Source organism: Ambystoma mexicanum, chromosome 11 (genome assembly GCF_040938575.1).
Source record: "Ambystoma mexicanum isolate Mex_15411 chromosome 11, UKY_AmexF1_1, whole genome shotgun sequence".
Taxonomy (NCBI): domain Eukaryota; kingdom Metazoa; phylum Chordata; class Amphibia; order Caudata; family Ambystomatidae; genus Ambystoma; species Ambystoma mexicanum.
The window spans coordinates 1,348,683,467-1,348,696,333 of NC_090934.1; the positions used below are offsets into that span (position 1 = coordinate 1,348,683,467).

At 45.4% G+C, this 12,867-nt stretch overlaps 1 protein-coding gene across 2 annotated transcripts in view; it reads right to left on the reverse strand.

Moving 5' to 3' along the window:
• The window catches only part of NEDD4 (NEDD4 E3 ubiquitin protein ligase), a 2,630,465-nt gene that overhangs the window by 2,444,611 nt on the left and 172,987 nt on the right, over positions 1 to 12,867 (reverse strand). For both annotated transcript variants that reach the window (XM_069624887.1, XM_069624886.1), the window contains one exon: positions 2,327 to 2,405. In XM_069624887.1, coding sequence (XP_069480988.1) covers positions 2,327 to 2,405 — 79 coding nt within the window. The remainder of the gene's footprint in view (positions 1 to 2,326; positions 2,406 to 12,867) is intronic.

A 12,867-nucleotide genomic window follows, 5' to 3' on the forward strand; every position in this document is an offset into this window, starting at 1 on the left:
GGCGATAAGTCAATTTCGACTGTCAATACTTACGAGATCTATTATCCTTTTATTTACTTGATCAAATACCACACTGATTGATTTGAGCAAGCACAATCAATCTCCGCACATTACCAGAAAACCACGTTTTTAACCAATTTTAAAAATCTATGCAATGTTTTTTTATTCCTTTGTTTACAATTACTATCAATTATTGCTGTCTCGTCATTTTATTATAAGCACTTTAAGAATCTTATTTATTATTCTCCTTTGATTTTTATCCTGATTGGCGTCAATCTTTTGATTTAAAAATCTGATGATCGTTTTATATCCCAGTCTAGATACAATAAAAGTTTTACATTAACATATTATAACCCCATACACATGTGCACTGTTGATTTTTAGCATATGCCTTCCTTTACTATCGCTAGTAAATGTATCTCATCTCACTTTTTACCTCATTCTGGAGTTTGATATGCAGTCTTTTTTGGCCTTGCCTCAGTTATCCTTAAATAATACCCACCACTTGGGAGTTTTAGTGTGTACCCTTCTGCCCCTCTTGGAACCAGGAATCTAGGTATCTATTTCTTTTCTTTCCAATCCCCCAAAACCCTGTTACTTATATACATATGTTTACAATACATTCCCTCCCATTATAATTTGCCACTTTCAATGCTCTACTTGCATCCGTGGCTCAGCTCTAGTGCCTCGGCATCGACTCTTCCCCAATCGATCAATGCACATTCAGTCCGCCAGGCAACTGTGGGCCCGGACAGTCATTTGTTCAATGCGGCACCTGCCGACAGATTCTTTTCACACTTGTGCATGATGTGCCGCTCTCCACGGAAGCGCAACAATCTTCTGGTTAATGGCAAAAGTCACTGATAGTCCGAGAGTCTAGATCTGGGCCCAGGGCGACTGGACCAGAACCATCTGCACCGCTACCAACATGTGCACTTGCACCTTGGAGCGTCTCATGTGCTTGATGGAATTAACCATAATGATCTCAGACCCAAATAACCGGACAGACTGCAAGCAAATGGCGAAGTACTATTTTATTATCAGCTAAAATAAAGTAGGGCAATCTGGTGAACAACGAAATGCAGTTCACACACTCACACTTGCTTTACACCTCAATATGCGTCATCTACGACCTCATCCTACATGGCAAACTGTAAAACCTATTGAAGGGAGGGATTAGTTAAGTTAACATATGTACCTATATATCAAGTATTATTAATATCGCAGGATACCCCTTAAAAGGCATAAATTAGTTTTCAAAAATTGATCAGCAGTGTTTGCCAGTTAAATGTTACTTGATTAGCAAACACACCCCTTTGATTAGCAATGTTTTACTAATATTTTTATGTCACCAGAAGTCATTTGCATCCAAAACCTTATTGTAAACCCCATTACCCATCCAATTACTTCTTCCTGCTTACCCTCATCATCCTACCTATTCAACCAACGTACCATAACATGCTTTCCCTGCAGGGTTTGCAGAGCCTCATGTGCACTCAAGTGCGAGACCCAAACCATTGAGGGAAGATAGGCATGGGTGCTACTCCTGCAAAAAAGATCTACAACTGCCTTCAGTCTTGACACCCCTTATGCCCGGACCAAGCAAATTATCAGAAGGATGAAGGACACATTCTTAGCAAGGAGTGAACCCTCAGTTCCATAAACCAATTGCAAAGAGGAAGATAAATGAGTATGTTTGACACTTCGTCCTTGCCTGATTCAGACACAAACACTAACCAGTCCTCTTTACAGACAGAAGTGACTAAACATCCCAAGCAGTGTTGAGGAGGCAGATAACATGTTTTACTCTGACAGGTTTTTAGCAGCAGGGTCATTTGTTTGGGCTCAGTTAACAAATGCTGTATAATATCTGAGGTTCTGCCACCAGAGACACTTAAGTCATAGGCCAGCAGAGGGTTGAATGTCACAATCCCAACATCGAAGGGTAGGCAGCCCTCAACCTTGAGCTGAAGTTTCAAGTTTTTGGCTTCACTTTTTAAAGATTGTATAAAGGAGCCTAAGAAAGCAGCGAATACAAGAGATAGCAAAGCCCAGGTAGACCATGAAACCCATAGGGATATTGAGAGCAGTGGCCATAGAAAAAAACAAAAACAAAAAAAACTTAATGATGTAGCCCTGTACTTATGGCCGTTAGAAGGTGCTTTGAGACTTTGGTAATTTGGAACCACAGAAAAAGCATCATAACATGTACAAGAGCAAATGTTAATTGAAGCGTCTTTCGCACATACCTACTCCTCCACACCCAAAAATGATCTAGCTCAGACAATTCTTTTAAGCCTTGAAAAAATAAAGATATCTATTTTACCTTTCTAATTGTTTTTGTCTGAGCACTTGTCAGGATGCCATTCCCTGGATCATATACTGTGAGTTTCACATATGGATCACTAATAATAAAAAAATAGAACACAACAGAAACTTTAACAAAATTAAAATTACATTTTTTTTTTTTATTTAAAAGCAGGTTTCGCACAGATACAAACTGAATGCATTCCAGCAAAAACAGAACTCGAGCAATCAAACTTTGAACAAGACTACTTCACCATATTTTCCTTTTCCTAGTAGAGTAGAAACCTTTTAGTTTTGCTGATACAGGAATACAAAGAGATAAAAAAAAACAAGCTTCCCAAACACACGCACTTTTCAAATTTTGTAACCTAGGACACAACCTTGATCTTCCATTTGAAACAATAATTACTGATATGCAGACCAGAGAGAAAGTAGGAAGGAACCAGGTCACATATGGAATACAATTAAGGAGGGTTCTTCCATAGATGTATTGCAAGTCAACAAATCCTACCTCTGCATAAACGTTTTGCAAATCTGCAGTATTTAAGGGAAATAACTTTCTCACTCTCCAGTATGCATCAATGCCTTGCCAGACGACCAACGTCCAGGGACCCCTACTCAATGGCCATTTGTCTTACCTTGAAAATATGCTGCACAAACTAAGCATACTTTGCAGAGATATGAAGCACTATGTGGAAAAGTACATTATATAAGAATAGCCCACACACTGAAAGCATAAGCATATTGTCAGTGATGGGCAAAAGGCATTACATTTTAGACAGGCTCTGGGAACAACACTGGAACGCTCTTGGCATTCAAAAGGCAGCTACCTGGGAAATGTGTACCTAGGTTAGAAAGTTTCCAAGGTTAGAAAACAAAGTTTCTCTTTCACGCTGAAGATTTGCAGAATTTTCTGTGGGAGAAAGTATGCAAGAATAAGGTTTCAGTTAATGCATTATTGCAATGCATTTTCTGATGTGCAAAATGAAATAATCCACATTTTGCATTTGAAAACATCATTTCAGAAATTACAGTTAATTAAGGAGGCTTATATTGAAAAGATGTGAGTAGTTAAAGTGATAGGATTTAAAATAAATACAATATTTTAACTTTAAAAGATAAAATTCACAAAAAATTACAATGTGATGTATTCAGATACATCTACTGAAATAGATGCTAAAGTGTGTTCATTGGGCATAAATACGCTGTCATTTTTGGAAAGCACAACCTCCAATTTAATTTTCTGAAAGGGAAATTCATTAAGATTTGATTGTGTGTCAACCAATACATTTGATTTTAAAAACATCAAACAATGCAACAAAAATCCTAACTGTTCGATTAAAATAACATACAAAATCTCAATAATAAAATGCTTTCCATCGTCTTAAAACCGATAATATATATGTAACATCACATCAATTTCTCATTATTTATAAACACAATATAAAACTTCAGAGTACCCTAGTGAAACCTGGGATCCAATTCAGCAAATATACAAAAATAAGGGCTACCATGCACTGTCTAAACTTGTACTTTTTAGATGGATGTTGCTGAAAAACACTTCTTAAGGTGAATACGAAGTGAGCAAAAAAGAAGCAAGCCTATTAGGGTTTTAAGATTCCTTTATCAAAATGCTACTGATCGAGCCCCTTTTGACTATGTGTTAGGGAAATTCTTGCACAACCATCGGGTGAGGGCAGTTTAATCATCTAACCTAATGGTAGAGCAGTGTCACCCAAAAGGAAAGACCAGACTCTACAATGGTACCTGTAGCAGAGCAGTTAGGCTCAGCTTTTCATGCTTTTTTTGTAAATATGTGTAACTGTACCTCTTTTCAAATGTAACTGTAACTTAAGATATGCACCCAGATGCCTTTGGGCCAGGCGAGCTCTACAAATAAAACAAATAAAACAAATACAAACTTTAGGAGGGAGGAAGGCTGGCAGGGAGGTACAATTAGTCCCAACAGACACCACACAAGAACACCCCACATGCGTATACTGTAAAAATATACAAGGAGATTATGGCTCGGGAGGATATCTCGTGCTCAAACCACGGAAATCAATAGCATTTCCCAATAAAAGTTCAATGTCACTCAGAATTCATTTTAACAAATTCAGTGTCACTCCAAAGATCTGTTTCATTGATGAATCACAAAAGTATTTTAATAGAACAAGTTACTTTCTTACCTGGTAACGTTCTTCCGATGGGATGTTCCTCCGACGTATACCACATCTTTGACAGTAATTACCACAGCTGTGCTGCTCCGGAAAACTTTTTCTGTGTAGGCGTCGTGCGTCGATGACGTCGATACGCTGTCCCCCGAGGGCCTCGGTCGACGTCACCGGATGTTATATCTAGGACGCACGACGCCCGTAGCCTCAGTTGTCGTTTTTTCCCCAGTACGTGTGGCACCAATAACTTACCAGTATGACTGCAGAAAGCCTTGCGGAAATGTAAGCTGCAAAAGCATAAGAAATTCGGTAGAGGGGCAGGCTGGGAGGGTTCGATGTGGAATATGTCGGAGGAACATCCCATCGAAAGAACGTTACCAAGTAAGAAAGTAACTTGTTCTTCGAGGGGATTGTGTCCTCCGACGGATTCCACATCTTTGACAGACTCCCAAAGCAGTACCAACGTATGGAGGTGGGAAAAGAATTTACAATTTCCTCAATTTAGAATGCCCAATCAAATTGCTGAATATAGGACTGCCTTACCAAAGACCAAATCTGGCCATTGGATAGAGTCCAGGGAATAGTGTCTCACAAAAGCATGGACAGAGAGGCCCATGTGGCTGCTTCACAAATATTACGAATGGGAACACCCCTCTGCAGAGCAGTGGAGGCAGCCACACCCCTAGTAGAATGAGGCCAAAAGCCTACTGGAGGGTCCTTACCCGCCAACCGGTAACAGTCAGATCTTCAAAATGATCCATCTGGACAAGGTCTGCTTGGAAACAGCTTGACCTAAACGCCTTCCAGCGTATCCAACAAAGAGCTGATCGTCCACTCTGACCCGGGACATCAGTGAGAGATAGAAACTTAAGGCTCTCCTAGGATCCAACCTATGAAGCCTCTCCTCTTCCTTACCAGGATGTGGATGAGGATAAAACGCCGGAAGAATTACCTTCCGGCTCAAATGAAATTCCGACACAACCTTTGGAAGAAAAAAAGGACGAGCCCCAAGGACAACCCTGTCCTTATGGAATACTGTGAAAGGTGGTTTGGCGGAAAGTGCCTGCAACTCACTCACTCACTCTGCTTGCGGAAGTAACCGCAACTAAAAATACAGTCTTAAATGCCAACAGTCTCAGCGGGCAAGAATGCAAAGGCTCAAGGGCTCAAACAGAGCTCCCATTAAGAACTTTAGAACCAAATTCAAATCCCATCCCAGCATCTGGAAAGGAGACGGAGGAAACGCATTAGTTAGCCCTTTAAGAAACAGAGAAATCAAAAGGAATCTTAAAATAAGAACACTCCTCAGACGAGCACTTAAATATTGACAACATCTCCAGGTATCCCTTAATGGTACCCACTTACAGGCCCTTGTGGGCTAACGAAAGCAAAAAAGACAGAACCAAAGGAATGGAACATTGGAAAGGACCCACATTCTGTACCCTGCACCAGTCACAGAACTTTCTCCAATGGCAAGGGTACTGGGATTTTGTTGCGGGCCTTCTTGCCGAAAGCAACACCTCCATCACGTCCTCAGGGAGGTCCCAATCCTTATACCTCAGCCTTTCAGATACCAAGCATGAAGGCTGAGAGACTCGACCTCTGGGTGGAGAACTTGACCCCCCCCCCCTCCTGTGAGAGCAGATCGTCTCAGTGGGGAAGAAGGCGTGGAGGGCAGATGGACATGTCTAGAAGGGTACCATGCTCTCCTGGCCCAGGCCGGATCAATGAGGATCATCCGGGAACCGAACCTCTGCAACACCTGCAGAATGATGGGGACTTGAGGGAAAGCGTACAGCATTGGGAAGGACCACTCCACTAAGAACGCGTCCCCTAAGGCTCCTCTTGGAGGAAATTCCCAAGAGCAGAATCTCTCGCACTTACGGTTTAAACTGGTGGCAAAGAGATCCACTTGTGGGGTCCCCCAAAGGGCGATGATCTCCAAAAGAACTTCCTGAGCCAGCTCCCACTCGTGCGAGACCATGCTCTGCCTGCTAAAAGCGTCCGCTGCCGCATTTTCGTCTCCAGCCAGATGAACTGCCGAGATCAAAATTTCCTGCTGGATGGCCCAGAACCAAAGCTGCATTGCCTCCCTGCACAGTGGGAGTGACCCTGTCCCCGCCCCCTTTTTGTTGAGGTAGTGCATGGCCACTGTATTGTCCGTCATAATCAGGACATTCTTCCCCCGCAAAGACGGCAGAAAAGCCTTCAGGGCTATCCTGACAGCCGCAGCTCTAACAGAGTGATGTGAAGTCTGGACTCTGACAGAGACCAACGGCTGTTGGCTGTCAATTCGTTGGCATGAGCTCCCCACCCCGCGAGGGATGCGTCTGTCACGATCGTCACCTCCGACCACGGTTGCCAAAACAGAGCCCCTCTCAGATTTCCTTAGACCTGCCACCACAGATGGTCCTGGGCGACCGAGGGCGGAATCTGAATGGGATCAGACATCCTGCCGGAGAACTGTGACCACTGCATCTTGACCGCCCACTGCAGAGATCTCAACCGCAGACTGGCCTCTGGCACCAGTAAAATTCAGGATGCCATGATTCTGAGCAACCTCAAGAACTCGAACGCCGGGAGACTCTGGGCACCTTCAAACTTGTCCACCATCTGCAGAATGTGATGAGCCCTCACCTGGGGAGGCGAACAATGCCCCAGGGATGTGTCGAGCACTGCTCCGATGTACTGGAGCCACTGGGTAGGTGTCACATGAGACTTCTTTAAGTTGAGGGAGAAGCCCAGCTTGTGAAGGGAGTGGCAGGTGACGTACAGATGATCCAGGACTTGCTCTGGAGAGCGCCCTGATCAACCAATCGTCCAGGTAGGGGTAGACGTGAATACCCCCTTTGCTGAGATGCACTGCCATCACCACCATCAGCTTGGTGAAGACCCTCGGGGCGGAGGACAATCCGAACGGCAGGACCCAAAACTGAAAATGCGAGTCGCCAACCGTAAACCTCCGGTACTTCCTGTGCTTGGGATGAATCGGCACATGAAAGTAAGCATCCTTGCGGTCGAGAGACACCAACCAATCCTGAAGCTGAAAGGCCTGGAGGACTTGAGAAAGAGTAACCATCTTGAACCTGTCCTTCCTGAGGAGCTTGTTCAAACCACGCAAATCCATGATGGGTCTCAATCCTCCGTCTTTTTTTGGGATAAAAAAATATGGGGAATACCATCCCTTGTTCCTCTCCGGTACAGGCACCAATTCTATGGCGCCTTTCTCCAGCAGGGATAGGATTTCCTGCGCAGGAGCAGATCCGGACGCTTCAAAGAGAGCTTCCCCGGTGGATTGTCGTGAGGCCTCTGCCGGAAAGGAAGACAGTAGCCATGGGCTATGATCTCCAGAACCCACACATCTGAAGTAATGGCACGCCATTCTACAAGATGCTGCACTAGCCTTCCCCCAACCGGCAAAGCATGGGCCATGGCCTCATGACTGAGCGGAAGCGGCAGTGCCCGAGGGCAAGGAGGCAACTGCCTCAGCGGCTTTGGCACCTCGAGTACCTTGTTTTCCACCTCTGGTACTCCTACATTGGCCCCTTTGACTGGCAGCTCCTCCTGATCTACCAAAGGAAGAGTAGTATCGAAAGGAACCTCCCCTCCATTGCTGTCCCCTAGGATGAAAAGGCAGAGGTTGACGTACTGCAGCGCTCAAGGACTTCGCTGCAGCTTTGGAGGTCTGCAACCTCTCAAGGCTCTCGTCAGCCTTGCTGTCAAAAAGATGGACACCATCAAAGGGCATGTTGAGAAGCCAGGACTGTACATTAGGAGCAAACCAGACTTCCGCAACCACGCAAACCTGCGCATCACGGTGCTCGCTGCCATTGACCGGCTGACAGTCTGCCACGTCCAGACCTGACTGAATGGATTCACACATGGCATCCTTGCCATCTTCAACGAGGGCTGGAAAACCATCCCGTTCCTCCCCTTCGGGAATGTGTTCTGCCGCCAAAGATGCACTATTCCACAGAGTGAAAGTGAATCTTGCCAAGGCACAAACGTAGTTGGCTGCCTTTAAAGCTGAAAATACTTTCTTCGCCCAACCATCAAAGCGCTCGTCGTCCCTATCAGGAGGGATGGTAGGGTACACAGCCTGCTTCGCTGGGGCCGTAGCTGCCTGCACCACCAAACTCTCCGGAGTGGGGTGCGTAGACAAGTAGCAGGTGTCACCACTGGCTGGACGGTATTTTTTCAGAAGTGACTTAATCACTGCCGGGAGACTATCCGGAGCAGTCCAAGCCGCTGCCACCCTTCTTTGTAAGGCCATATGAAATGGCAACAGCGGGTCAGTGGGTGGACCTTGGTCCAATATATCTGTCAGGTCATCCTGCAGAAAATCCACAGTTGGCGCAGACCACCCCAAGTACTCAGTCACCTTCAACATGAGACGCCTGTACGAGGACTCGGCATGTGTACCAGGCTCAGGCCTGCCAAACCCAACCTCTGGCGAGGTGTCCAGACCACTTGCGTCATGTAAGGACTGACGTAGGTCTTCCATTTGGCAGTGACCAGACAACAGGTCATCAGGAACCTCAGGAGGCACAATCCCCCTCCTCATCCGACCTTTCTTCCACCTCTGAAAAGTAGTCCGAAGGCTGGAATAAATCAAGTCTGGGGGGGATGACCAGAGAAGGGCTCAAAGATAGGCCTCACTGACTTACTGAGGGCTTCCTCAGAGTCTCCACAGCCCTCCGGGGCGCCTCCGGTAAATTCACCTCAAAAGGCGTCGAGGGCGCCGATGGGATTGGGTCGACCGAGGCACCGACGACTTCTACAACGGCTTCGAGGCCAGAGCCCCGAGCGTGTCCTTCAACGGCCTCGGTGACTTCCTCGGAGCCGGAGCCTCAAGAGAGTCCCGACGGACATGGTGCTGACGGCGTCGATGCCTTCTTAGAAGGCCTCACAGGCTCCGACGGTCTCGACGGCGTCGAGGACCGGGACCTGGACCTGGCACGGCTATGGCGATCAACCTTGTCCGATTGGGACCTCAACGGCTCCCGATGATCGTGCCGACCGCCCGAGCCCGAAGGCGTGCAAGCGGTGGCCCTAGCTTGTTCCTTGACGGCTTCTCTCAAAGGCGCGGACGGAACTGTGCCCTGCGATTTGAAAATCGCCATCATCTCCTGGCGGAATGCATCCCATTCCGCCGGCGATTAATACTTGGTGGGACAAGCCACCCGCCGTCTGGCGGAGTCCTCTGACGAGGAAGGCGACCAGTGATGGCACTTCCAAGAATGCTTAGAAGAGGCAGAGGAATGGCGGGACGCACTCTGAGACCGAGACCCCCCCTGGACTTACGCTGACGCAGAGAGTCGCCCCTCGAGTCATCGGTCGAAAGTCCAGCAGATTTCGGGTTTTAGATAACCTACCTACCATTAACTTCTGCTCCCGCAAGGCCTTTGAAGTCAGGGACTGGTAGTCATCGCAGTCGTCGGTGGCGTGGCTTTCGCCGAGGCACCAGAGGCAGACGTTGTGCAGGTCCGTGATGGACATTTTGGAATCGCAAACACTTTTTGAGGCCCGACTTCGGGGTAGAAGACGAAGATATTTTCTCAAACTTTCTCAAACCAAGTAGAAAAATCGAGCGCGCCGAGATTCCGAAGCGAACATGTTCGTGGAAAAAATGGAACTGAGGCTACGGGCATCGTGCGTCCTAGAAATAACATCCAGTGACGTCGACGGAGGCCCTCGAGGGACAGCATATCGACATCATCGACGCAGGACGCCTAAAAAGTTTTCCAAAGCAGCACAGCTGTGGTAATTACTGTCAAAGATGTGGAATATGTCGGAGGACACAATCCCCTCTAACTTCAAATTGTGAACAGCCGACATGTGTTTCGACCACCAGTCATTTTCAAGGCTACTATTCAATCACCACATGGTGTACAAAATAAGAGTGCAACAAAATAAAGGGTAATGTACAAATCAAAGGATGGCTTCACAAGGTTTTCTTGTCACAGATGTGTGCATGATGAACATTAAGGTGTTATTTACACCAGGGATTTTTAAATGAGATATGCATGCAGGTAATTCCATTGAACATAAATACTAACCCATTAATAGGGAGTCTAAGACACGAGTACAACAAATGGACGGGAATACTTGTCAAATTTCTAATTCGTGGCTGTTTATTGCTTTTTCTTCAACCGTCTCTCTATCGTTTGACTATGATGTGAATTCATCCATCCATCCATCCATCCTGACCGGACATGTGACACAACATGGTATGGTTTTTTAAATATGTAACAATGTGATGTTGTTTTCCTAACTTTGATGGAATGTATATGCTTTCATCTGTACATTACCCTTTATTTTGTGGCACTATTATTTTGTACACCATGTGGTGATTTAATAACAGCCTTGAAAAACGACCGGTGGTCAAAACACGTGTGGGCTGTTCACAATTTGAAGAATTAAAATACTTTTGTGATTTGTCACTGAAACAGATCTTTGGAGTGACACTGAATTTGTTAAAACCAATTCTGAGTGACATTGAACTTGTATTAGGAAATGCTATTGATTTCCCATGGTTTGAGCGTGAGATATCTTCCCGAACCATAATCTCTCTGTTAATTTGTTTAAAACTTTGTGGAAAGTTTGAGGGAAGGGTACTACTCGCTGACACCCTTTAGTTTAGCCATTTGTTTTTGAAGATCTAATTCGAGAGTGGAAACTAGCGCATACGTAATAGAGCGATCCCACAACCTCAATCTGTAAAAATATACACTTTATTATAAAGTCACACAAAATATTTATGATAGAGGAAAATAAGTACTTTGGTTACAAAACACACTGCAGAGCATAGTTTAGGCAAACAGTAAATGGCCAGTAAAGCACTAGCTCAAGCCTTAATCTAAAATGTAGGCCCAATACATGCAAGCCTTGCGATCTAAGTTAAGCAAAAGACCCCTAGACAATATTACACACAGTAATGATGATATGGTTCAAAATCCCAAGATACCAAAAAGTGCAGGCTTCTATTACGTTCTGCATGATGTTTTTTTACTGAACACCCTGCAGTAAAAACGGCCCAGAAAACAGCCCTTGGATGGAGGGCCTGGACCCAGCACAGGTTGAAGAACTCTCAGAAGAAAACCAAGGCAACACTGAGGCCCAACCCCACAAGAAGTGCAGAGGCCTGCCCAGGGCCAGGAACTGGTCTAAACCAGTCCAACCCACCTTGGAGGCTGCCACCTTGGGCTCACAAAGAGCCTGTGTGGCAAAACTGCCATTTTAAGGCATGCCTCATGGTTTCCTTGAACAAAGGAAGCCTCCCTAAAAACAATGGCCGAGAGTAGGACTTTAAAAGACCCATTAGTACCCCAATGGCTACCCTAAAAGGCCCATTGGGCTACTAATGCTGTAAATCGACTTGCACCCCTGGTGAAGCCAAAATGAAATAATAGCTGCCACCAGCAAATCCCCCCCTGGAGCGGAAAGGCACCCCCAGGACTGGGAATCTTATGAGTGACCCTATACCATATGAATTAAGTACAGAAACAAGGGATGTAGAGGAAGAAGTCCCTCTGACCAAATAGAAAAAGAAGTGGAAAAAAAGCAAAAAGAGCAGGGGTCCCATAAAATGGAACTGTGGAACCCCAAAACATTGAATTCAGCCCCAACATGTCCATATTGTATGTAGTGGCAATTGCCCAAATCTGGCATTAATAATCAAATGTCTTATAAAGCTGAGCTTAATAGAGCCAGCACATAGCTCCTGCCTGACATTGATCATTCTTCAGCGGATGTTAGAAACTTATATAAGATAAATATCTGGCATGCAGAACATGCTCTTCTTAGCCTTATTTTTCAAACTCAATTTCACCTAATTTTCATTGATGCCATTACATACCAGTCTGAAGACACAAACTGCTTTGGTGTTAGAGCCATCCCAAGGACTTCTTTTTTTTTTAGCTAGTACTGTATTCATGAAAATGCTCTACAGCACTCTTTAGTCAAAATATCACCGTCAGATATCATACCACTATTTAACTTCAAACCTCTGGTGCCATATCGGAGCAAAGCCCGCCCGCTTAATCTCCAGTAGAACTGAAGAACTCCCCCATAGCCAGGGTACAGAGGCAGATATCCTTAATTTATGCTTTTTCCAACTTCGGTTCCTAGCACATGTGATGAATTGAGAGTATTCATCCCTTCTCCCCCAAGAGAGAGTCACCCCCAGTGAGGCTAGGGAGGTGAGCCTGCTCAGCAAGACCCTCCCTAGTGGTAGGGGCAAGTGGGACCTCACTGGGCGAGGACAAGGACTCTCATTCCCATGTGGAACTCCCTAGAAAAGCAACAATATCTGCTTATATGGAATTCCCTTTAATACCAAGCAATGTGCCTTCCTTTCTGTTGACTTCAGACAATGCTTGATCAA